This window comes from Meleagris gallopavo, chromosome 7 (assembly GCF_905368555.1).
Source record: "Meleagris gallopavo chromosome 7, MGAL_WU_HG_1.1, whole genome shotgun sequence".
Lineage (NCBI taxonomy): Eukaryota > Metazoa > Chordata > Aves > Galliformes > Phasianidae > Meleagris > Meleagris gallopavo.
Window position 1 is genome coordinate 7,196,459 of NC_139410.1, and position 27,709 is coordinate 7,224,167.

The following is a 27,709-nucleotide window of genomic DNA, read 5'->3' on the forward strand; positions in this document are numbered from 1 at the left end:
AAGCAACAAGGACACATGAATTACATCAACTGCTTCCAAACACTCCATTTACCTTTTTCCAGATGTTTTTAACTGAAAATAAGCGTGTTTCTCCTGAGTTTTTAAGTCCAGAGCTCTTTTAAAACTGCTAACAGTGCATTTCTTGTCCAGGCTTTTAAAAGAAAAGGCTCATCCAAGCTTCACAGAAGTCCACTGCTCTCTGCACAATCTTAAGCAATAGATGTATCCCAATGAAACATTCCTGAAGGCCTCTAGTTCCAGACTGCATACATCAGCCACATCGTCAAGTTGTCGCTTCCACAAGCAAAAACCCTCAATACAAACATAAAATTACACGCACTGCACGTATTTGATGCGCCATCCTCTTAAAATCCCTTTGCACAGAGTTGCATCCTTCCCAAGAAGAGCTGCAGAAGCCATCTTGTTCATTACCCATATGCATATAATGCTGTTTCAAACACACTGTCAAGACTGCAAATGATGCTGGCAGAATTACAGAGCTCTTCGAGATTGCAACTTCAGCCACCCAATATATGCAGCTTCTTTTGCATATACCTTTTGCATAAGAATTCCAAGTTATCACAGTTTCTGCCCACACTCCTGACCAGCAGTCAGTCAGCCAGGTGCTCTGCAGCCTTGTTGTACACCCACGGTGGCTCACACAAACTGACCTAAAAGCTCAGCAGCCCAGGGCTTTCAGACCAAGGCTCTCCAGGGGGTTTTGAAAATAGAACACAAACTGCTACTGGTATCCATGATCAGCGACGTTAGATATTGAGCACAAGTCTCACAAAATGCCTCCTATTTACTTAATACAATGATAAGCCAGCTTTATATTGCAGTCAGTACCTCTTGGAGAATAGCTGCCTACTATCAGTGTAATTCTTGGCCTGATGACCTGTATGAAAAATGCTTCTTAGCATAGCACTGCATGCCACTTGTCTCTACCTCAAACTTCAGAAGGAAGAAAACTGTGTCAGGCTTCCAGCAGCAGCCTCACAGGTTAAAAAAGGTGCAGGTTCCACTCAAATACCACCTGCATCACTGCCAAAGGTTATCATCACGGCACAGTCCTCACACTGACTTCACATATAATCATTGGTTGACAACTCAAATTGATGTTTTTACACCTATAACCTGAAATTGTGAATTTAGTTTTCAATTAACCAGGCTTATCACCACAGCTGTGAATATTCAGTCTTAGGAACCTTACATTTGGACTGTGACCTACTGTTATCTTGCATATTTAACCTGCCAAACAATCCAGTACAAAGTCCAGGTAATTACATCTGCTTAAGCAGAAATACGCATTTGGCAATAAGCCTTCAGCATCTACTTTGTTCAGATGTTGGTTATGCTTCATTCAAGTAATTACAGCCTCTTCCTCGCTGGAATAGCAACTGATACTGCCAAGTCTCAAGCCTCTGAAGCCTATCAGGTTCCTTGGTATTCACAATTTCACAAACAGCAAAGTTAAAAGGTATATACAGCCAGCACCACCAAGGCTTACTATTGTTTAACCAGTCTATACTAAGTGTAATAGGGATATTTCATCAGCACTCACCACCATTGCATGAGCTTCTTAATGCAGGTCAAGCTAACTCCTGTTCTGATCTGTTAGCCTTTATGTTTCACCACCTATATCCTTGACAGAGAAGCTTAGTGCCACTTCTATGTTTTTTTTTTTTTTTTCAGTCCTGGCTTCTTACACATCTCAGATCAGGCAAAGTAGATAAAAGGATCCAGAACAGTACTACTGGACAAGCAAAGCCTATGTTCAAAGGGGCTGTTCAATTTAGGCTAAGTTGAGCTGTTCAATTACTCCATTCCTACTGAAACCTGCTCTTAATAGCAACAATTCCTAGAGTTTCAGTTATTTATTTCTGCATTTGCTCCCTAGCTAACAACCAATTCACTACCTCTTCTACTAGTGCAGAGCTACAGATGGAAAACACACTTAGCATGTGTAATGCTATAACGTGATTGAAAGTACAGCAATAATGGCAGGATATCACAATCCTAGGCTGCAGCAAATGAAGATAAGCCCAAACACAGCAGCCATGGATGCAGAAACAAAGGAAGAAAATTTGCTTACCTTTAGAAGGCCTAAGGTAGACCAGGATCTCCAGCAAGATATCCTTGCATCCACTGCCAACCCTTACATGAGCTCTGGGAAGGGGTGGATCCTGGCTCCAGCCCTTCCAGCCACTGCATGCACCGGAGCTCCCCTGGATTGGCTCTGCCTTCCCACCAGGTGTTCAATCACTGCTTCAAGCCATGACTTAGCATTGCCACTACAGCACATTTGTCTTCAATAATCCATTTTTAAGATCTCACAAGCTTCCATACTGATGTGAGCAATTCTGTCCATCCATCTTCATTAGCTATAGCACAAAAAAGCCACATTAAATGAAACTCATTCTAAGAGATGGGTGGATTGATACAATAGCATGGCAATTGGTTGCTTCATCCTTCAGAACAGAAAGAATCACTGACAGCACACCAGTCCCTTAGGAAAAAGTCTCAAGGTTATACCGAAGCCTAAAAATAATCAAAGACATCAAATTGTTACTAACCACCTTAGAACCAATTAGCGCACTGCTTTTAACACCAAACACAAGTTGAAAACACAAACTCACAGTGGAGCTTCTTTGGCATTTCATTGGCATTTCTCTTAGGTTGTCTTTACCAGTGCTTAAAAATAACAATCTGACATTCCCCCACAGAAATTATTATTATTAAACTTAAGGAAGTGCTTAATTATTAGCCCAATTCTGTCATTCCTGAAAGAAAACACACAGCCGTGAAGTTCCTATTAGTTCTGGCAGTACAGCAGTCTCCTGATATCTTGAGTTTGAGCAACCTGAGTTGTTAAAAGTCAATGTAAGCTATTTCCACTGCACAGTTACTAATCCAATAATAAAACTCTTCTTCTTCCTGCTCTGTCACAATAACTTGTTCTTCTTGCCTCTCCCAGAACACTACGAATTCAATATATCACATACCAACTGTTCAGAGAATGTAAAGGGATCCGGTTTCTTTGAGATATTTATTATTGCAGCTTTTATTGCCAGCAGTTACAGCCAAGCGTGCCTCTAACAAAGGCTCAGAACATATCACTGTTTTGCTTACAATCTCCTCCTGCAAGCTGCTCAGTCACAAGCAATCATCCTTAGACATTTCTCTCTCAATAGCAAAGGAGTTCTCTGGATTTGCAGAACCTAATGAAAAAAGAATAGCTCTGAGCAGCAGGCAGCAGTAGGGCCACAGTGATGGCTGTCTCTGATCTGCTTGTGTGATCCACACACAGACCTGTAATCATAGGCTAAAAAAGGTCTGAATGTTTCCAAGTAAGTTATGGCTTTGAATGGCAGAACCTGGTGAATGCCTCTAGTGGTGGTATTTCGGTTTATAAGTAGGTGATTATTCACTACTATCCCCTGTCCAATCTGCCAGTCCAGAACCAAAGCAGAGTCAAAATTCCAGCTCTGAATGAAATACCTCCACTAGAAAACGCTGCTTCTTCTGCCTGCCCTTCTCTCACACAGCTTAGCTGCTGCTCAGTCTAAGCCAGGAGAATTGTTTACTCTTCAGATCGTGTCATTACGAAAGTGATCCATTTCCAAGGCTTCCTGAAAGCAGCTGCTACACCCTTCCAGCTCCTAACCAAAGCAGGGACTCATGCAGGACTTTCACTCATTCCTCCCGCAGCCACAAGCCCGCACGTAGCAACAGCACACGGCAGAAAGAAGAGCTTGGTGGAAGCAGCGCTGCTCACAGCCTGCACAACCGCAGCAAGAAGCCGTAAGCCCACCAACAGCAGAGACCAATTCACACTGTTTTAAAGCCCAAGATCTATTAACTCCCATAAGAGCTGACTAAGAGGTGTCTGCAACTGGAGGCACGAAGCACCAGCCTCAGGGTAGGGCTTCTAAGGAGCTGAGCACATGCAAGGTGCTACAGCTTCCTCCTGCAGTGGCAGGCAGACACCAGAGCAGACAGCCACCTGTCTCTGGTCTCACTGAACTGCTCTTGACCCTTGATAGCAAGATCATAGACCACATGCCCAGCTGTTCATCCACTGTGGGACAGCAGCACACAAGTTCATTCTGCAAACATCACCAGCTCCTGGGCATAGTGCAACCAAAACAAAAAAAAAACAAACACACACAAACCACTGTTTTCATCTCACCTAATACCTCGTGGCTTGCTCTCACTCTTACACCAAGTAAGGCATATTAAACAAACCTCCTGCAATGCCTCAGAATCCTACAGAGGCAGCAAAACAGGAGAACTGTTACAGCCAGCACACACAGAATCCCAGCAGTACCATCTTCCAGGCAGGAATTACTCTTATTTACAAACTAAGACAGCAGCACCCTGCCATCAGCTTTTTTCATTGTTGCTCACGACAAATACAAGTCCAATTCTTTTAGTGCAAACAACACAAGTTGTTGTGAAATCAAAGTAAGTTTATAATATGCTAGCTCATCTTTCAGAACATATGCACATATACTAATTCCTACTGCATTTTCATTGAGATGCCGACACAAAACTCATTTGACACGCTGAACCCTTGTCTTCCAGGATCAGTTCTGGCATCTACTGCACATTCACACACAGTTATGTTGCCTTCATGCTGCACAGAAACCTAACAGCAACTGTCAAGAATTCCTGAGCATCAACCAAGATAGAATTAAGCGATTCAACACGTGAAATTCTGCACATACATGCAAAACCAAAACAAAACAATCCCACACCAAGCATCTAGGGAGTGAAAAAAAGTCCATTTATTTTCAGATTTAGTAAGTATGTAGCTACTGCTGGAATGTCAAGAACACACATTCTAAAATTAGTAGAAGTGAATAACACGCATTTAAAGAAAGCCCACAGATGCCATCCTTCCCTAGCTGATCCAGCACGCCCAAGTCTCTCATGAAATGGAAGGAAAGGCAGAACTAGAATTTATCCAGCCTTCAACTATCTTGGATGCACTGGAACAGGCTGCCCGAGGAGGCTGTGGATGCCCCATCCCTGCAGGCATTCAAGGCCAAGCTGGATGTGGCTCTGGGCAGCTTGGTCTGCTGGTTGCAGACCCTGCACACAGCAGGGGATTTGAACTAGATGAGCATTGTGGTCCTTTGCAACCCAGGCCATTCTATGGTCTTCCACAGCATCATCACTGCCACATCTGAAATCACCATGTGTCACACAGATGCAGTCTGACCGATGCCAGTAAGAACACTTGGAACTCTTCCATCTTACTTCAGAAGAAAAACAGGCATTTTGTCTACAAGAAGTCAGATTAGACAAGACAAATTAGATTGGATGGAATTTTGATTTCTTGTTTGTTCCGATTTGATGTGACCCTGCCAAAACACTGACTGGACAACTGAAAAGTATTACATCAAGAAGGCTGATCTAAGCTGGAACCTTATCTTTTTTCAGCCAGTAAAGTTTTTTTGCAAATTGTTGCACATAATGCATACGTTGGCAGAACTCTTCTCTAAAACATGATATGCCCTTCCATGCTAATTTGCAGAAAAGAAGACAGCAGTTCCACAGCAAGCTAGCTCTGTAGTAAAAAGAGATGGGGGCAGAGGAGGGACTGTGTGCAAAGGAGACCAAGACAAACATACCTGGTACTCAATCACTCCCTCACTTTGGGATAAATAAGCATTTCCCACGAAATGCTAACAGTCCAATGCATTACAACTGAAAGCTCTACCCAACAGTTACTCCTGATGGCTGTTAAAAGCACTGCATGTATTACTACAGTCACCCATTACATAAAAGCCAGCCTGCCTTATGCTACACAAAGTAGTTAGCAACAAGCAGTATTTTCATAAGATAACAGTTTAACTTCAGAAAAGCGTCTCTTGCTTCATTCAAGCTTGTACTTGCAAAATGCATGAGTACACAGTACATATTTACCGAGTTTTAGAGACCTTTTGTTCTTCATTGCAGCAGGCATCAAGTTCATACACCCTGCCTTCTGAAGGGGCCCGCTCTCAATTCACACATCCCAGACAAACAGCTGCAGACAGCCGAGGTCCACCAAGAATTTAGAACCACCCACAAGCACTGAAGATGACCGTTCCTTAATATCTACAAATATTAACAGATACTTAATGAAGGCAGCAGAGACTCAAGTCAGCAACAACTTCAGCCATGCCCCATTGTGTTCAGCTCAATATGTTAAGTATCTAAGAGTGTGTTTTTCTGTTTTTTGGCACTTACCTGAATATTAGATCTCTTTCTGCTGAAAGAAAAACTGTGTTTAGCTGCATGACTTAGCACCATAAGGATGATATATAACATACTAGCCTTTGGGAAGATAAATTGAAACTTTGGACTGTTAGTTATACAGGCAACTCTGATTCAACGCATGATTAGTTGCAAAACACACAAATTTGTTTATTACAAGTTACCTTGTAGCCTACAGATCAGCTCAGGGCCAATAGCTTCTGCGTATCATTCAGCTACGTTCCCCACTGTTGCTTAAGGAAAACAAGGCTTAGGTGTAGGCTAATAACAAACTGAACAGATCCAGCAGCTCTCCAACACCATAAAATGCTATCCCAAATCTTGCAATGTGATCCCACACCTGCAACAGCTCTGAAGCTCACCATTTCTCACATTAAAGCTTTAACCTCTGCAAGAGTAAACACGGACTAAGTTAATTTGGTTAATTCCTTTTTATGCAAGTCAGCTTGGCCACTGCATGAAAGCCACCACGTTAAGGTAAACTTCATACGTTATCAGCAAAGAGTCTTATATCCAAATAAGTTCTTTGCTCACTTTCAGGCTGGTCTGACAGCGCAGGCCCACAAAATGAAGTGCACTGCTCCACAGTATAGAGAATGCTTCACCCAGGCTGCAGCAGCCTCTCCTGCTGCTTGTCATTAGCTAGGTACTTCACACAGCTCTTCATGCAAATATGCCTGTCACATTTCACTTCAATACAACAGAAATTACTGTTTTTCTCCCCCAAAAGTTGCATCACACCCAAAGTCACCAAACCTTTTAAAGCAATTTGTGAAGCACACTGGTTTGAGTACCTCTGATTTATTACAGCAAGTAAAACAACATCTGGCTTCATCCACTGACTAGAATTAAACAAACCTAAATGAAAATATACAAGTCGGGAAGAGCCCTACAAATGTACACAGCTGTGCTGTCACCTGTTTGAAAGCACTGCACTTAGGGATTCCCTAGGGCCAGGCACTCCCCCACAACTCAGTGCCACCTCCTCCTGAGATGACAGCGCAGCCATATCCAAGCTTCTAATGAGGAGCCACTGAGCAAACCTTCCTATCCACACACTAATTCTGCTCCTCCCCCGAAAAGAATCTGACACAAAGCCCATAGGCTACCTTGCTGCTCTAGGCTCTTTACGAACCCTGGCAAAACTGATTTCTCCCATTTGCCTACCAAAGTGCTTTAAAAAAAAAAAAAAAAAGACACCATCTATTGGACTGGCCTAGTTAGTAAATCAAGGGATATATATATTTGTGCTTTAATTCTAGTAGCCTGTCATTACCTAACATCAAGTAATCCTTAGTGGGGAATCCTTGTATTTTTTAGGTCACTGAAGTACTTTGTCTCTTGCTGTTGGCAGCCCCCGTTCAAATTACAGTCAAACAGTAGTATTTAAGTGCATTATTTTTCCTTCCCAATTAAATAAGTAGTTTCAGCTGTCTGCAGTCTCATTTTAGTGATTACTGGCTTGTTCCCACAGCAAGCCTCAAATTAGAAAACTTCATATTCATTAGTGTCTAAATCACCTTGGAATACTAAAGTTCAAGGTAGATGTGATATGTTTTGTCAAACAGACTTGTCAGGGATTTTCAACTAACACATCAAGATATTTTGATTATACCACAAACATTATCTGACAGAACTACAGGTACAGAAGAAAGGAAATTCTGTCCAGCTATCCCATCCATACACACAGCCAGCAGCATACGCAGCTCTTGACACTAAAGAACCAGCTATTGCACTGCACTCCTCAACCAGGTCTTTCCTTATTTAAAGAACAGTTGTCTCTAGACTCCCACATCCCATAATCTAACAATGGAAATGGTTTTAAGTTGAAGGAGGGAAGATTTAGGTTGGATGTCAGGGGGAAGCTCTTGACAGAGAGAGTGGTGAGGTGCTGGAACAGCTGCCCAGAGAGGCTGTGGGTGCCCTGTCCATCCCTGGAAGTGTTCAAGGCCAGGGTGGATGGGGCCCTGGGCAGCCTGGTCTGGTATTAAATAGGGAGGTTGGTGGCCCTGTCTGCAGCAGGGGGTTGGAAATTCATGATATTTGAGGCCTCTTCTAACCCAAGCCATTCTATGATGATTCTATGATTTTGTGAACATTCAAATTCCCCCACCAGCCTAGAAATGCAAAGACCTTTCAGCTTAAGAGCTGACTGATTTGCCCAGTGAACAGTTAGCACACACTTCTTTACCAGAATCAGACACAGCCAACACATTCTTATGGCCTCGACACCACTAAATACGTGACCCTTGTTTTATTCTGATGTTTTACCCACTGCAGTTTCTGCTGTACTGACTGCCCTATTTGCCTGAAGACAAATTCAAATACAACATTTTGTCTTTCGCAACCCAAAAATGCACAATCGTGTACCATATGCATTCTATCTTTACTGTAAGGAGAACACAAATAGACAAGTTGAAAAAAGGTACAAAAAGACTTCCAGTTCTTCATGCTGTTTAAACAACCTCTACTGTGAGGCTGCAATAAAACCACTTCACTTTCCCTGAAATGCTGCAGTGACTAAAATGGACCACATTTAGGCATTTAACAGCTGGTGGTTTTTGTCTTGCTTGTGTTTGTACACTGACCAGATTTACAACACATGTAATGCCCCACTTTAAAAGCTTTTACACAATAATTTGGAGTTGACCAGCAAGTGAATATTACGTACATGCAGTTCACTTAAACTCTCTCCTCAATTAGCATAATAAAGCAACCAGCAACCCTCTAACTGAATTCACTCCATTATGCAGGAAGCAAGATGTTCCAGTAAGCAAAACATACCCGGAGAAGTTCCATCATTTCATACATGCAAAATAGTCTGTTATCTAGGTCTCCCAATGTCAGCTTAAATACCAGCTTGAAATGGCATTACACACTTATCACAGCAGGTGTCAGCTGTAAATATTTGTACCTCTACCCAGGCTAGCACTGTTACTCAGTGGGTTAATGCACATCACTTACCACCTCCCTTCCCTGGCAGAGAACACAAGGTCATGCACCTGTGCATCCAATACATCTCTAGCCTCAAGCAAGTTGTGCCCTTTTAGTCAGCTCCACCCTACACAAGCACAGTTTAGCAAGACGAATCCCATCCATAAGCTAATGCATCTTTGTACATCAACACTATTAAACGCTGCAATCCCATAGCAGTGAAGTATTTTGGAAGATTAGTTAATACAAGTTAAAATTAGAATCATCTTCAGAAAGTAATGACACACAAGAGGCCAACAGTGTGCAGGAACAGCTTCCCACAATCTGCCTTCACATATTCACCTCCAATGGTGAGCCTGCAGAGTCACAACAAAGTCACAGAATTGCCACAGGAAGATGATAATCATCTATGGGAAAGCTGTAAATGCAGGTTCAGTGTAAATCAGCTTCTCCTGATACTTTGAGGACTGCAAAAGCATTGTTGATTTTGATGGTTTCACACAAAGCGAACAGAGCTGTGCGCTGTTAGCGTCCTATGCAAAGGGATCCAATGCTTGCCCAGGAACCCATAGAAGTCTTTCAACTCCAAACTCAAGCAACAAACACAAATTCTCCAGAGGCTTCTTTCATGGCAACCAAAATAAAAGGAAAATCCCAACTGTAAGACTTGAGGGTACACTAGAAATACTACCAAAGTTACAAAGCTGGATGCATCACCTAGTGATCACACAGCTTACCTGGTTCTTACCAGGACTAAGATAGGAGGTTTTTCCAAGAACATTCCACCTTTGCCATTTGGTGCCATTTGACATATGGCCATAAGTACCCACCAGTTCTATGGTGCTCCCAGCAGTACAAAGACCACAGGAGCTTACAGAAATATTAGTTATTTCATCTTCGTATGTCATGAAGCACCAACGCCTAACTCGTAACATTACATTAGACTTATAGAGAAGATCTATCAGTATTCAGATCCAAGCAGAATATCACGACAACTGAATTACCCCTTTATAGCCTTTCGGAATTCCTGAAGCTTTTGTTTTCAAGAGATCTTTTCTGTGTTGTTTTTGGTGTTTTTTTTTTTTTTTTTTTTTTTTTTTTTTATCTCCATGACTGATTTTGTGTTCTTACCATTCTTGCAATGATAATTAAAACAGCAAAATCCCTGCTTTACAGCTAAATTCAGTTAGTATCATCTCCAGAGAGCACCATTCATTACCTTTTTAGATCACTTTCTATCTTAGTGCAAATCTTAAGTTTCCAGTTCCACCCACCAATCCTTCAGGACAAGCACTGCAAGGAGCTGAGCTTCTATCCTCTGTCCCAGGGTAATCCCACTGCATTAAATGGTGCTTCCAAGAGTCAAGCACTTTCAGATAATATCTGAAATGTCTCTTTGTATCTCACTTACAAACCCAGAGAAAGTCTTAGTGTCATCAATTATGGATCTCAAGAATAATACATTAAGTGAGCAGAACAGAACATTGTAGGAGGTCATACGAGGTGACATAACCATTCCAGGTTTTTGCTATGGAGGCTCCCAACTACCAACAAATGACCAACCTCACAACTGCTTCAGCACTCACCCATGCTACACTTGTCATTCCCTACCTTCCTTGCTGTCCACAAGTTCTGTTTTCCATCAATACTATCTTCTCTTTCCTTACTATACCCTTTCAACCACCTACATACAGCTCCTACATCTCAAATACTCTTCAAAGAATCCTCATGAAAACCACTCCCTTTCAAATTCAGAAAGGGCTGAACACTCTGAATTGCTTTTTCTCCATCACACTCAAGCTCACCTTATATGCAGAGAGGAAAACCAAAAGGCTTGTTTCTTCGTAGTTCAAACACGTTCAAGTCCAATATTATACAATAATGCTTTCTATACTATCCATTATAAAACTTTTGTATCCTGTGCATGTGTAACTGAGAACTTGAGGCTATTCTCAGTGAATTATCTTTATTATCCCAGCCCAAAGGCAGCGCAGCTTTGATCTGAGATGCTTGAAATCTATTCCAGGCCTTAATGATAGCACTCCACCTATCACATCAGTGATTTTATTCCTACGTCAGTGATTTACTCCTGTGTCATTTCAGTATCCTAAAAATCACCAGATTCATTCTTATTAGACTCTGATGACAACACGGGCAATTCTGCAACTACTTTTGTGTGCCAATAATGAGGAATGACATCTGCTATCCAGTTATCCAAGAACTACTATTCTGCATAAAAGTTGTCTTTCAAAATGGTAATATAAACAACTCAGATAAGGTAGCTGAAATCTAACTCATTTGTCTCACAAGTCTGTCCACTACACTTGTTTTCAGCATTAATTAGCACAAATGCCAGTCCTCATCTTATTTAAGAACCTATGATGTCTTTTTTGAGTTACTGACCAAGTGATGCCCTGCTTTTCATAGAATCATTAAGGTTGGAAAGACCAATAAGATCATCTAGTCCAACCATCAACCCATGCCTGTGACCTCCAGACCACAGCACTCAGAGCAACACCTGCCTTTCTCCTGAACACCTCCAGAGATGCACCTCCCTGGGCAGCCTGTTCCAATACATCACCACCCATCCTGAGAAATGTTTCCTAATATCCAACTTGAACAACTTCTGGTTCAAGTTGAGGCCATTTCCTCTCTTCCTATTGCTTGTTACATGTCAGAAGATGCCAATCCCCATCACCACAACCTCTTTGCAGGCAGTTGTAGAGAGCAATGAGGTGTCTCCTAAGCCTCCTCTCCTCCACACTGAACAACCCCAGTTCTCTCAGCTGTTCCCCATTAGAGTTGTGCTCCAGACCATCACAGCTTTGTTGCCCTTCTCTGGACACACTCCAGGTCTCAGCGTCCTTCTTGCAGTGAGGGGCCCAACACTGAGGTGCAGTCTCCCCAGAGCTGTGTACAAGGGGAGGTCACCTTCTGCTGGCTGCACCAGTGCCGGGATGGCACTGGCCTTCTTGGCCACCCATGCACACTGCTGGCTCGTGGTCAGCCATGGTTTACAATTTTTGGTTCACGATTAGTTAACTCAGATACAAGAACTTGTGAAGATAAGTGGCATACACTTAAATGACTGCTGCCTTGGCAGCCAGTGCCATGCTTTTAGCATATTTCCCCTAGAGAAGACAGTTGCTGTGATACCTAAAAGACAGGCTTCCTGGCTTTTCTTCTGAGCATGCTAAGTGGAAGCAGTGAAATAACAGAATTCGTACATTCTCACACTACCAGTTACCACAGAATTCTGCAACAACTATCTTGCTGTGTCTGTCCTCCTGCTTGTTATGTTACTGGAAAATGTAGAATCAGAGTGATTAAAACAGGAAAGAACTTCAAGATCACCAAGTCCAACATCAATCTGACTTATCAAGTCCCATCATTAACACATTCCTCAGCACCATATCCATACGCCTCCTAAACATCTTGCTGCTGGCCATGTGGTTTTGGATATAAGCTGGGATGCCATTGGCCTTCTTGGCCACACATTCAAGTGTAGATGCAAAACACAGACAGAGGTAAAAATTCATAGAAAACATCCTAGCAGGAAGAATAGTTGAGTTTAAGAGAATATAAGCATTATCAATTTAAAGGCAAAATGGATTTTTCTCCAGGTTTTAATGTTAAGTTACACCAAACAGATTTGGTCCAGGCTATAAACAGCCCTTCAAAATAATGCAAAAAAAAAAAAAAAAATAATCATCCAGTATGAGTCAGAAGCTTCTCATAAACAAATAAAAAGCCCACAGACATACTGCAATACAGCCAAAGCTACACATTCAATTCCAGTAGTGCTAAGAGTCACTTTCCTTGCCTATATTTACTTTCTTAAGTGAAAGAGGGGAAATTAGCAAATAAAATAGCTGTCTAATGATTAGGCTTACATTCATTATCTGACTATGTAAGCAAATAAAGCTGCTAAACAAGACAATTTATACAGCTCATTCATACCCACCCTGTGTTTCCATACTTGCTTCCACAAGCAGTTCACTGAAGCAACAGGGGAGGGAAGAAAACCAACCAAGTTACTCAGTGTTAGAAATGCACTGTCATTTTAATAACCCTTCATTTGTGGCATTAGATGGGCTCCAGGTATATCACATTCCCATGGTAGCCCAAGCATGTCAAAGTAAGAGCCTGCTGTTATTTCTAACATTAATCACAAGATTCATGCTACATCTGTATCCTTACCACAATTAAATCAGAAGTACACATTCACTACAAACAATTCTGGTTCAAGAGCCATCCAGAAGCCTAAAAAGTTGTTGGAAAAGTCATTCCATATATATCCTTGATTCTAAGATCCTTATATTCAGTTTAAATCTTTTAACTCTAAAAGCTGTTCATCACTCTGCTCACAGGCTGGAGAGTTTATAAATACAGCTGAACTTTACCTTCTCATCAGATTTAAACACCATATTTTACAGCAAAAAGGCTCAATATCAGTGTAATGCTACAATGCAATGGGAAGCACAGCAATAATAGCAGGGCAGCAAAGTCCTACACTGCAGCAAGTGAAAACAAGCCCAAATGGAGCAGCTATGGACACAGAAACAAATGACGAAAAACTGCTTACCTTTAGAAGGCTATAGGTAGACAGGGAACCCCAGCAAGAGATGCTCTCACCTCCACTGCCATCCTTTAAAATAAGATCTGGGAAGGGGTAGATCCTGGCTACAACCCTGCTTGCACCTGAGCTTCCCTGGGTTGGCTCTGCCTTCCCACCAGGCACTCAATCACTGCTTCAAGCTGTGACTTACTATTTCCACTACAATCATGTACTTTTCTCGTTGGTAAAGACAAAAATTCCCTGTTGCAATGCCATAGAAAACTGAATATTGTTGAGATTTGGATAATTTTTTTTTTTTTTTAATCTCTCAGGCTCTGCCCCCAAACTCCATCATTCTCCAAAATAGAAAGTGTTGTTTTCCAGTTCCTTCTTCAGCTTCACAGACATTCTCTGAGCCCATCCTTCCTGCACTGAAAGGCCAAAACTGAACACAATATTCGAGGTGCAGTCTCACCAGATTCCCTACATCTGATTCATCTGATTTAATCACATTAATTTAATCCCCCAGAACAACAACAAAAAAGCCCTTGCCCTTTCTCGCACAAATCTGAAGAAAAGATTGCTGGGCTGTGAAACTGTTCCCTAGACACTGTCTCAAGAAGTTACTCTCATGTCATCATCAGCCTCCAAAACCATTCTTAAATGTTTTAGATCCCAAGTGAAGTGATTTTGTATCATTTATTGGAATGTTTGAAGCATTAGTTTTATCACTTCAAATCCCATGGAGTGATTCACAGTTTAAAAAGTCACAACAATAAAAACTCTTCAACACTGTGAGTGCTACTGAGGTTTAAGGGTGTCACACAATTAAGCCTGGGGAAGGGAGTATTATTTGCTTGCATGGAGATCCATAGTTACAAGATCTCTTAAGTCTGTTTCAACAAAATAGCTAAGTAAAAGCAGTGACTGGTATTTAGTTTTGAGCATGACTGTAATTGTTTTCAAGCTGCAGCTTTGCTATAGCTCTTAGCAAAAGCTGAATGTAATGCAAGCCTTGGCAGCTACCCACCAGCTATTCGTATGCCTGCAGGAAGGCTCAGTTTATTAAAGAGAGTAGACTTTACAGCAGCAATTCACCTCTCTTTATCATAAAGTTGGTAAGTTAAAGAAAAGAACCCATGTTTTCAATAAATAATCAGAATCATAGCATTATCTAGGTTGGAACCTCAGAGATCACAAGTCCAACCATCAGTTTGATCTATTGAACCCCACCACCTATCCATGTCCCCCAGTGCCACATCCACACATCTCAGACACCTCTGGCAATGAGGACTCCACCACGGCTGTGGGCAACCCCATACTCCAGAGAAAACACCACAAAGTCAGAAGGAAAGCATGGCCTTGACAGGTAACAAAACCAGGCTGGAGTCCCAGACCAGTCAGTGGCAGATGCTAACTACCATTCACAAAACATTTATCATTTATTTAACAGGAAAGTTAGCAGAAATCTCTGGAACACAGCTCTTCCAGGCTGCACACTGCTTGCTATGACTTCCTGAAGTTTCAAAGCAACAATTCCCCCAGAAAAGCCTCAAGAAAAAAAAAACAAAAAACAAACAAAAAAAAAAAAAAACCACCCTGAACCCACAACCCACAGACCACAAAGGAGATCTTCAAACCATTTTCAGGGCACTCTCAAAACAGTTATCTTGAGTCTGAGGTTTTGTTTTAGTAGTAGAGATCTGAGATACTACTTGCCCTCTCTCTAGTTACTGAGATCTGCTCTGACCCTACACTGCAGCAGGACCTGTTTTGATGGGCTCACCACTGTGTAAAAGGATGCAAACAATCCTTGCTCAAAGCTCGAGGTATCAGTATCTGTTAGAAACAAGTATATCAGCAAAAGTATTTTGATGGACTCTCAGCCAAGAAAATGTTGACACTTAACTGTTTTAAAGCCCCCTCGTGAAGGATTAGAAATTAAGTTTTCAGAGTGCTTCACTTCCTTTCTTTGGGTTTGCATCATTCTTTAACTTCGCAACAACACAGTGCTATCTACAACCTGCCCTTACACATCTATATGCACAAACCAACAATGCAGCATCTCAAAAACCCAGTTTAAAGACCGCTGAAGTCTATTCATGTGTTTGTTTTACATGGTTTCTTCTTCCTCTCCATTCTTAAGTACAGTACATATTTGATGCAAGAAGCATAAATACTGATCAAGTGTTGATGTATCTATTTGTGGAATTAAACTCACAAGCCACAGAACGCATGAAGGCAGTTTTTACTTAAAGGCAACAGCCTAAATGACAGCATCTAAAATGTTTCAACCACTTATTATACATTTCATACAAAGGAGCATGTTTTTCTATCTGATTTTGCAGCTCTGAAATGCAAAAACCTGAAAGTAACTGCTTTCAGAATGGAATATGTGGAACAACTAGTGAAGCAGCCCCACACTTTATACATGCTTTTACCAATCACACCTAAGTCAGAATAATACAAGGAAAGAAATCTCAGTGCAAAAAATAACAAATAAAAAATACTCAGGTGTCCATTCAGGACCCAATTCAGGAACAGTTGGCAGCAGCTGCTCTTTTAGGATTATTACCTACAACTCCTGTATTTGAACACAAAGAACTGCTGCTGCTGCTGCAAGACCCATTTAATGTTGCATTATTTCAACTGCCACTGATCTGGCCAGCGTGCCCAAACACTCCTCTGACAGAGCTCAAATCCTAGAAAGGAGTTTGCACTGCCAATGAAACTTTTTTTCTTTTTTTAATGGAAGGCTAAGTAAGTCGATGACACTGTAATGAAAAAGAAAGGCAGTAAATAAGTAATGTCTTTCCTTCACCAGAAGTATCAAACTGCTTTAGATTCCAAGCATGTACTCTTCCAGATCTGTAAAACGTCTCACAAGCACCGAACTATTACATGAGCTGATCAAGGAGCATATGTTGGTCGGAGTTACAGCTTAAAGCAGCCTGAACTAATGAGGCTACATTCTTTAAAGGGTACGGTTTTTTTTCCCCACTGGAAAAAACTGTTTCAGCACTTCGTATTTTCTCATCTCAGCCTGTGCCAACTACACCGCAACTCCTCACTATCGGTGAAAAAAGTGCAATGCCCTGAGCTTAAAGGGCTTTGCACTGCTTGGGAACCATCACTGCAACATCAAACTCTGCAAATCAGCAAGGACTTCCCAGGCAAAACAAATCTTAACTCCAAGTTCTTCTCACATGCAATAACAAGGAGGTTTAGCACAGCATGCAACTTGGTGGAGTTATAATCCAGGAGTGAGGAGGATTTTTTGGGGCTTGTTGAATATATGCAATTTTCACATACTTAAAGAGTTACTTAAAGAGCTCTCAGAACAACAAAAAAAGATCTAAAATAGACACTTCTTCTAGATAAATCTCTCCCATGAATCAGATCTACTGGTTCCATGACTCAGTGTACAACGCAAGTTTGACAGCAAATTGTCTACAAAAATTTTACTCATCAGCTTTGCCTTTGAAACACATTTGCAGGCTGCTATTTTGGTTTTACAGTCTCTGAAACTGACAAAGGAACCAAGTTACGGTTAGGTAACAAATCAGCAATACATGACAAGGCTGACAGCAGTCACATGCTGTGAAGATAACTACACACAATGCTTCACATCCTCCTCCCACTTCAACACAAACCTGGCTGCACCGCTATATCCCATGCATCAACACATCTAAAAGCACAAGAGCAGGCATTAATTACCACTAAATAGTTTTGGTTTTTTGCTGAAGGACATCATTTAGCCCACAGAAACCCAAACACTAGGGATGCTAAGAAAGGAATAGCAGTGTCTGTGTTGTACTTCCCACAATATAAAGTTTCCAGCTCCCCGGTGAAAGAGGAGAGGAGCAGGAAGGGCTCCCAGGAGCTGACAGCCGCTCACCATCGTTTCAAGGAAGTAGAAGTACAAAGGCAACGTGCATAAACCTCCAGTGCCCATTCAGTCCCAGCGCAGTGTGCCTCCAGCTCTGCTGCTCAATGTGTGACAGGCACTGCCAGCCCTGCTGACCCGCTGTGTGCGATGCTAAAGAGGATTTCAGCCCCCCTCCCCCCCTCCACAAAATGTTGTTGATGGTATTAATGTTTAATACCATGCTGTCTGTTTGTTCGTGCTGCGCTGCTTACCAGCCAGATGAATAAAGGAGTCTTTCAAGCAACAATCTCAGCTACTTTTTCATGACATATGCTCTAAGGACAAGACAGGCCAACAAACCAAGATCGCTTTAACCAGCTCTCCATTTCAAATGCTGTGCATTTCGAATGATGCCTGCTAGCTCGAATACCAGACCTGGGCAGCCTGGTCTGATATTAAATGTGGAGGTTGGTGGCCCTGCCTGTGGCAGGGGGTTGGAGATTCATGATCCTCGATGTCCCTTCCAACCCAGGCTATTCTTAATTCTGTGAATCCCTTCCCAAGCAGTGGCAGGCTACCTCCACACACAACGAACAGCTTTACATTACTACGCAAAACAACTCCAATCCCTTTTTAAAACACGTGCTCCTAGCCAACCTCGTCCACTCTTTTTACCTGCAGTTGTAGTTTAAGGAAAACACCCGCAGACTCCACAACGCAGGCGATTTATTCCGCACACACTGAGCAGTTCTTTAGGGACAGACGCACGCAGACCTGAGCTCACGAGGCTGTTGTCTGCCTCCCGCTTTCACAGCCGCCGTTTTGCGCTCTGCAAAGCAGCCGCACACCTCGTTTACCCAACCGACCGAACCGCGGCGCGCGGCTCAGAACCCAGCACCCGACGGCCCCCTGTTTTCTCAGCGCCTTCCGCACCATCCTAACAACTTCGCGCTGCCCATTCCCAGCAGGCCGAGGGCCCCCGAGGGAAGGCGGCAGGAGGGCACACGGCCCGGCCGCCCCCCGACTCACCCTCGATGGCGATGACGTGCTCGCGGATCTGGTTCTGCAGCACGGGCTCCTCGACGCGCTCCAGCAGCTCGTAGATGGAGTAGATGTTGGGGTGCACCGACTCGAAGCGCTGGATCTCGGCGCGGATGGCTGCCGAGTTGGCCAGCTGCTGCTGGTAGTTCATGGTCCCCCCTTCCCTTCCTTTCCTTTCTTTTTTCCCTCCCCTCTCCGCGGCCAGACCTCCGCTCCGGCTGCGCCCTCCGCCTCGCGCCCCGCCGAGGGGCTCCGGGGCCGCCCGCGCCGCCGCGCCCCGCCCCCTGTCACTTCACGGCGGCGGCGGGGCAGGGCGAGCCGGCAGCCCCCGGCCCCATGGAAGGCGGCGGCGAGGTGGGGCGCCTCGCGGCTCCGGGCCGGCCGCCTCCTCCAACTCCCCTCCCAGCCTCGCCTTCGTGCGCGGCGCCGGATAACGGCGGCGACGGCGCGCTCCCGCTCCGGGACCGGTTCCCCCACCCCCCCGCTCTCGCTCCGCCGCCCCCTACGTCTTTCTCCTCCGCCTGCCTCACGCTCACGCAAGCCGCGCCCCTCGCCTTACCTCACCGCGCTGGCTGCACCGCCCAACGCGCACGGCGTGAATGTAGGTGGCTCTGGGAAATGTAGGCGGCAACCGCCATCTTGGCCTCCCCCGTCTGCCACAGGGCCGCCCTGAGAAGCGTCAAAGTTGGCCCAAAAAGCACGTTGGCCTAATTACTGATAGTTACAGTAATTGTATCCCTGCTGGCGGGGCGCTAATTGGTGTGCTTGCAAAATTATCCTCACACAGGATGCTATATTGCACCGAAAGCTTTATATCGGCCCCAGCAAAAGAGAGGGCGATGTTAAAAGTGTGCTCAGTCAAAATCACCCTATAATAGTAATAAATATCCAGTCAGAATCAATTCCTGTGTAATGAAACACCGCTGTCATTAGCACTAACGAGCATTAAGTAAAACAAGCAGTATTACTTTCACACCGGCTGTACACGCGGTTGGGAACACACCTCAGTGAGTTCATTTCTGTGATCAATATTTGATGGATTTCAGTCCCAAAGCTGTAAAATGGAGAGTACAACTATCCACTTGTTTCACCAGCATATACCACAGCAGTTAATAGAATAACATCCATAACAGACTTGTTTTTCCCCCAAGTGCTTGAGCAAATTATTTGCAGGTACGACTCTGCAACAACAACATCCTTGCAGAGCTGTTCAGATTTTCAAGAAAAGTTTTTGTCTTTGGAATCATCTATGAATTTGGGCTGAACCTGATACTTCTGAAATGGCTCTGGATGTAGTACAATGAAACATTAAGAACTGCTAGTATCTTTGGTGTCTCCCTCGCATGAATATGACACAAACTGCCCTTTTGTCAGCAACCAGTGAAGAAGACAGGGTTGGGGACAGAGAGGAGAGACCTTGTCCCTGCTACATGGGGGGTGAGGAAGCAGCAACCAGCAAGCTGGTTTGGTAACTTAAACCAGTGTTTTCATTACCAAAGAAAACTTGGTTTCCCTCAGACCATCACATACTGCAATTTTCTTATTCTGATACCCAAATAGGGAAGTCTTTAATTCAGGATGAGGGACTAAAGCTTTCTCAGCGTTCGCTGCTGCATGAGTTGTCTTCTGCTTATTTGAATAGCTGGGGAAGAGAGAGAGCACATATGCTCATAGCTATCTGTGTTCTCTTCCCTCTTCTTTCTCAATAGAGATCAGTGTATTTCTCATTAGATTTCTTGATTCTGTTTTCTAATCCTGGTAGGAAACTCCCACTGTTTCAATCAGTTAATGGTTTGCAGAAAGCTACTAAATGCAAGCTGTAATACTCATTTTCTTCCCTCTGTCCAGTTCTGGAGCAGAAGCATTACCTCTTAGCTCTTAGTGCTTCCAGAAATGCCAGAGAGCAGAGAAAACAGTGAGACAGCAGCTTCCATTGCATTTCCACCGCAACCATATACCTTGTGTTCTTACAGCTCTAAAGTGTATGATAGTCTAAGACTTGACTATAAATGAATGCAACGATTACACACAAATAATTGAAACATTAGAATCCTGTATTAATACAAAACTGTTTTCTAATCATATAAAGCAATGGGTACTATGAAGGTCATAGAATCATTCAGGTTGGAAAAGACCTAAGATTATCTAGTCCAACTGTCAACCCATCCCACCATTCCCTCTGACCATGTCTGTCAGTCCATCTCTCCACTGTTCTGAAACACCTCCAAGGACGGCGACCCTACCACCTCCCTGGGGAGCTGTGCCACTGCATCACTGCTCTTTCTGAGAAGAAATTGTTCCTAATATCCAACCTGATTCATAGACCTTCTACAAAGCTTTATTTATCCTGATTTTTTTTTTTTTTTTTGCTGCAGCATAATAGCTTGCATATAATCTGTGTAAAATTAAAACAAATAAGCTACTACTGCAGTTTACTCAGAATGCCATAACAGTAAACGATATTTTCCTATGCTTGTAGGTTGTTTAGCTTTAAATGCTGCTTGTGTTGTGCAGAGTGATACTGGACACATTCCTTAGCCATAAAACTCTACTTTAGGGAGTCTGGCATTAGAAGTTCTCCATCATCCTTCAATGTGGGCTGGGCTTTGGCAGCACTGTGTGAACATTAATAAATCTAGATGTTTTTCTTTGGTCTGGGCCAAGGCTAGCTTGGGTACTTGACAGCTTTTCCTTCTCTGCTTTTGCCAAAGGCAATATAACCACTGAAACTGGGGCTCATCTCTAAATCTGTGGAGATCATGAAACCCAAATAGTTTTTTCTACACATGTAGAAGAGCCAATGGGCTTTCTATAAAGAGTACAGAGTATGCTTCCCAAGGCAGATTAGTGCTACGTGCTGGAGGTGGGGCAGGGCCCAGCTTTTCTTTCTGAGCATGAAAGCTTCCCAAGGATGATCTTCCCATTGCACCATGCTCCCACAGAGCTGGCTTTGTGGTTAGATACATAAGCAAGTGCCATCTGTGCCAACCTCCTACTCCTCCTCCCTATCTGACAAATCCAGTCATTGCCGTGACTACAGAAGGCTAAATTGCATGGTTTCTTTATGATTTCAGTACTGAATACCTTCAAAGAATAACAATAAGCAGAAAGCAGCATTGAATCAACATCTCAAACAGATCTCACTCCTCTCAGATGACTTTGTTTATCCACCTCATTCTATTCCCTGCAGTCTAACTCTACAAAAAGTATAGGAAAAATATTGAGTAGATGCAATTAATAAACCTGGCCTTAAAACTTGAGCACAATTAAATTTTGCTTTTGGAAAGGAGCCCAAACAGGTTAGTAAAAACAAGCAGTAGTGGGACCTTAATGAAAGTGTGGTTGTAGGAAGCCTAGGTAGAGAAGTTAGAAATTGGGCTCACAATCCACGAAGCTGATAATGAAGAGTTCTCATGGAATTTCTCATGGAACACTGTTACTCTAACACTGTTACATGTTAACTGAGAAGAGTTGAAGCATCCTGATCTGATCTGTAACAGGATTTAAAGTACATACACTCAAAAAACACAAATAAATAGAGAGAGGGCTGTTTGCAGACCCAGCAGAAAGGGGATTTGCTGATAAATGGAGAACATGAGAACTCCCAGATCATCCAAAGGAGAGTGGCTGTAAGAGAATTCTAGCTGATAGTCAGAAGCAACATTTCAGTTAATTTGACAGTTTCTTAGTTTGTTCATGGTCTTACACCCTCACTGTTCACATAATGACTATAGGCATGAGCAGTGTTGTTTTCAATATGCAGGGTGTGTCAGGAAAAGTATGGGAGATAGGATGTTAACTGTGCCTGCTAATACTGATGCTGCCATAAAGACTGAAATCAAAACCAAATAGAAAGCAAATACGGAAACATCAAGTTTTCCAGAATTATTTTTGTCATATTCCACAGTGAAATGTCAGTATGAAATTTAAATAGGTTAAGCATCCTCTGGTAGTAAATTATGTTATTTTACTGGGTGAAGATTTGGGTTAGTCAGTTACTATTACAGAGTGATTAGATTGCTCAGGAGGCTTTGAAACAAATGTAACTAATGAATTAACCTCATTCAGTGTGCAAAATCTATTCTAGGATAATTGCCAACTAGTTCAAACAATACTAATTATGGGGTAGCAACAACAAGCATTTTTCAAAGCAGTAGCTCATTCCTCAATGTTCCTGTCATAAAGGGGAAAATGCTATTCTACACTAAATCTGCTTGGAAAAAAATAAAAAAATAAAAAAAAATGATGGGATGGCAAATGTAACCTGCATTTCTGAAAGTTGGAGCAGGAATCAAATCAGACAGGACAGAGCAAGGCTCCTGTCAGATGTGCCCAGGGCCAGGACCAGAGCACTGAGCACAAACTGGAGTACAGAAGGTTCCATCTGACCGTCAGGCAGCACTTCTGTGTTCGTGACAGAGCATTGGCAGAGGCTGGCAGCTCAGAGAGGCTATGCAATCTCCTCCTTGGACATGTTCAAGAGCCACCTGGATATGGTGCTGGACACCCTGCTCTGGGAGTTTCTGCTGGCCAAATGGATTCAGAGGTTCCTACCAACCTCAGTGATGCTATGACTATGATTCTTGTTAATCCAAGTTTCATTGTAAAATTAGCTGCAGTATTTACAAATTTACACACCTATCATCTGCAACAAATCGAAGACATTAATCAGATCTAGAGTTGTGCTGTAGCTTTGTTCAGGCTGATGATGTCTGTCTTAAAGCAAGGACTTAAAGTGTTCACAATGAAAATAAATGACTTATTCAGATAAAGAAAGATGTTTATAAGAGCTAAGTTCTACCCATGCTATCTAAAGCATAGACAGCTTCATTTTAGCAAAGACTTAAATCACGTGCAGTAAAAGACTTGTTCAATTGCAGGTTATGTATCAAATGCTGTTGGTACCTTTGAGTCAGGGCTCCATCAACGTCCTGAGTTTTATACTAGGATGGCTTCAGTGACAGCCTCACGTCCCAGTTCCAGGATACTAAGCATTCTATAGAGCTTTCATCACTTTATTGAGCTCTTATCGTGGCTAAATATGATTACCCTGGAAGTGTCTGAGTTTGTTCCTGTTGTCACATTTGTTGACAGACAATCAATATTTGATTCACCGCATAATTCTATGTTATGCTCAGATCTCACTTCAGTGGTGTATATGCTGACAGGGCTTTAAATGTTAGGAAAACTGTAGGCTCAGCTGTTATCTTTGAACTTTCAAACACGCTACTGACTTCATGCTTAAAAAAAAAACATGGGGGAGGTCACTCTAGATAGATTAGAAATGATCTATTAGAAAGTTTACCTTGATTTTGAATAGCATGTACATGCATAAGGCTGTAACATCATGTGATAAGGTCTACCTGGCTATCTACCCCTGTGCTCCCGTCCCTTTCCAGAAAAGATGATGGCACAGGAGTCTTTGCAGTCTTTCTGCTGCCACAAGTATTTATTTTGGTCTGAGGACATGAGAGAAATCAGAACCATGTGCTCTCTTGCCAGTGAGGATCATATGCAATTTAGCCTACAGAGCATGACACCATGAAAGTGGCTAACTCAGTATTGCTTAATATGAAGCCTAGGTGACAGATTGCATATTTTAGATACTAACTTGAAACATACAGCTGCAGAACACAGCTATGTCTCTCAGCATTTGTCATATTCTTTCTGCCCCAGATATTTGTGTGTGCTGCTCATCAATATTAATACCAGAAAAACAGCCAGCAATGAACTGAAATTATCAGGCACTTGGCTGTAGCTGTACAACAGGTTGCCTGGCCAAGAAGAGCAGCTCTGTGTCAGGCAACCCCAAGTTCCATGGGAAATCACGATAGGCGAGCAGAGACACCCACCTTGGTGCTTATGCTTTCAGGGTGGCTATGAACTCTGAGCAACAACACCAGAAGTACACCCTGCTGCTTGTCACAGATGGGTTTGGCCCTGTATGAAAAGCAGTAGTTTATAGAATGGCTTAGGTTGGAAGGGACCTCAAAGCTCATCCAGTTCCAGCTGTGGGCTGGTTGCCCTCATCAGATCAGGTTACCCAGAGCCCCATCCAGCTTTGAACACCTCCAGGGATGGAGCACCCACAGCTCTGGGCAGAGGTGCCAGGGCCTCGCCACTGTCTGAGTAAAGAATGTCTTCCTAACATCTAACCTAAATTGCCCCTCTTTTAGTTTAAAGTAATTCCCCTTTGTCCTATCACTACTGGTCAGCCCTCCTCCTGCCTATAAGCTTCCTTCAAGCACTGGAATGTTGCGAAGAGGTCTCCCCAGAATCTTCTCTTCTAAAAGTTTAAAAAAAAAAAAAAAAAAACATATCCCTCAGCCCTTTAGTTCTTTTGTTGGTATTTATTCCTGTCTGTATTTGACATCAGCATAACTTGCAATAGTCTTTATGTGGAACTTGCCCTTCAAAATCTACCCTGGCACAGTAATTCCAGTCTTTCAGCTTTTACACATGAGAAACTCCTTCATGGAACAACCTGCATGCTCTATAAATGGCACCTCATTCCCAGCACTTAACTGGGAATCAGAATCACAGAGTGGTCCCTCCAGGGCCATCAGCTGTAATCTAGGATGCAGTTGCCACAAAATCTGATGGGATTTACTGTGTGTCTGTCTAAGTTCTCTGAGCTGATTAACAGCTCAGTGGTAACTATACATATTTTGGCTGTGAAAGAGTGTCTTAGCAGAGACAGGACTCCTGTGGCTTGTTTGCACTGCAGTGCGGTCTTTGCAAAGATCCTGGGAAGAATTCCCTGAGAGGGGGGCTGGTATTCACTGTTTGTGTGCACCACCTTACGTATCCCCCTTTCAGTACCTATCTTTTTCTCATAAAGACATAATAAAATGCCTTGGCTATTTGTCTAGATACAAGGAAGGGCTGTTGGCACATTTTCACCGTCACATTTTGCTTATGGTTTGAGCAGGTTTGTCTGACCTAGTTCTTCTGTTCATACACTGGGCTTAACAGTGGAGTCCTGGAAATGTTCCCAGCTGCTAAAGTCAAGCTATTCCTTCAGCAGTAATTAATTGCAGTTCAAAAGTCCTTCACCAGCCATGTATCATAACATTAACATAAAAAACACGTTCTCCATGATTCTAAGCTTTGAGCAAGCTTCTTATGGCAGCAGGACTTATATTCACTGTCACAATGGCACCATGGGACCCTGCTTGTCGGTTTCTTCCCACTAAGTACATAGTGAACTGGAAAATCTGTTTCCTGTGTACCCATTATTGAAGCATTATCACAGGATTGAAGGAAGCCTCACATTGGTTTTCATCAGCTGGGCAAGATTTTTCATTCCAGTGTAACTTGCCATCATTTACAGCAGAAGTATTTGGGAAAAAATATATAACAAATTGAAACACAATACACAATAACAATTTAAATATCATGACACTCCTGCAGAGCGCTTAGCAATTATTACAGATAAGAAGGTTCATCACTACTAAACAACTAGCAAAGAAGGAACTAAGTGTACCTAAATCACAATCATTAGATCTAAATCATGTAAAGGATTTACAGAATCCATGTACAGAAATGCCGTTTTCAATGTAGTGTTGGCTTTATCCAGACCCATACAACTTTCAGTAGATTAAAACTACACAATGGACTTCAGGTCCTAAAATTTGACAGATTCCCTTGCTCTTACAGTTTACAACCCAGGTTTTCACACTGTTCTTGCTGTTAAGAATATTCAACCTGCAATTTAAAATGTTGTGTGATTCCTCTTAATATTTGAACCAACTCAGTATGCTTTTATTACACACATCCTTAGCAGACAGCAGGATACTATTCTAATACCTATTGATTCTACTGCATTATAAATAGCTAGAGGTTTGCCAATAAAATTCTACTGGAGCATGCATGCTTAAATTAGCTACCAGAAAATGTGAACCACAGGGGAACCTCCTCTTGGCTTTGTAGGTCACCTGATGGTTCCTTGGAGACTTTCCTAGACCTGAGCTGTGTCAGCTGTCCTTGGTTCCAACTTACTGACAGCCATGGAGCCAATACCACAAGCTGGCACAGAGCTCAGACTGGAGCTGCTGGTTACCTGCCCTGGTGAGGATTGATTTTTCAAAACTTGCATTTTGAGGAAGGTCAGTTGCTCCTAGTCGAGATGCACAACCTCAGATATGTATTTGGTCTAATGGACGAGCAATATAATCAATGCAGTGTCTAACTCCACAGCAAGTGCCAGAAAACCTGTGTAATGAGTGCTTCTTTACCTGTGAAGTAACTAGGACTGAGATAATTAGTTAAGAAGTAACAATGAATCCTTCCCTTCATAGTTTACATCCCTTCCTTTGAAACAAATAGCTTAATTTCCTTTATGCCCAGGCCTAGTCTCTCAGAAGCCAAATTGTTTCTTTCTCAATTGTTTGCTTGTGTACAATCAAAGCAGTAAGCTTCAAAATGAAATTTTAAAACCTAGTGTTACAAAAGACTTCTTATAAAAGACAGCATTGGCTTTAAGACAGGTTTTTTTTGTTGTTTTTTTTTGTTTTTTGAGAAGGTCAAAACTCTGCCCCTACAGCCCTCCAATGCATAGTGCTGAGGGGCACCAGACATCCTTCACCAGAGAGGTCCCACGTAAAATGGAGTTGTCCTACTAGCTAGCTGCTAACAGAAAGGCAAAAAATGCAAATGACCTGGTAGAGTGCTCAGGAGGGCCTTCTGCTTGGATTGAACACACGTTAAGAGAAATAAATTCATTATAAATTGTAACACTACAATGCAATAGAAAGGACAGCAATGACAGTAGAATAGCAGAGTCCCAGGCTGCAGCCAGTGAGAACGAGCTCAAGTACAGCATCTATAGATGCAAAAACAAAGTTAAAAAAAAAAAAAAACAAAAAAAAACCACAACACTACAAAAAACCCCAACCTGCTTACCCTTAGAAGGCTTCAGGAACACAGAGACCTCTAGCAAGACACCCTCATTTCTACTGCCAACCCTTAAATGAAGTCTGGGAAGAGCTGGATCCTGGTTCTACCCCTTCTGATCACTGCATGCACCTGAGCTCCCTTGG

At 42.6% G+C, this 27,709-nt stretch overlaps 1 protein-coding gene across 1 annotated transcript in view; it reads right to left on the reverse strand.

The window, feature by feature from the left end:
- AGAP1 (ArfGAP with GTPase domain, ankyrin repeat and PH domain 1) overlaps positions 1 to 19,157 on the reverse strand; it is a 290,576-nt gene extending 271,419 nt beyond the window's left edge. Inside the window, exon 1 of the mRNA XM_010713236.4 lies at positions 18,657 to 19,157. Within this exon, the coding sequence (XP_010711538.1) occupies positions 18,657 to 18,819 (163 nt within the window). The 5' untranslated portion in view covers positions 18,820 to 19,157. The remainder of the gene's footprint in view (positions 1 to 18,656) is intronic.
- Positions 19,158 to 27,709: the final 8,552 nt, after the last annotated feature.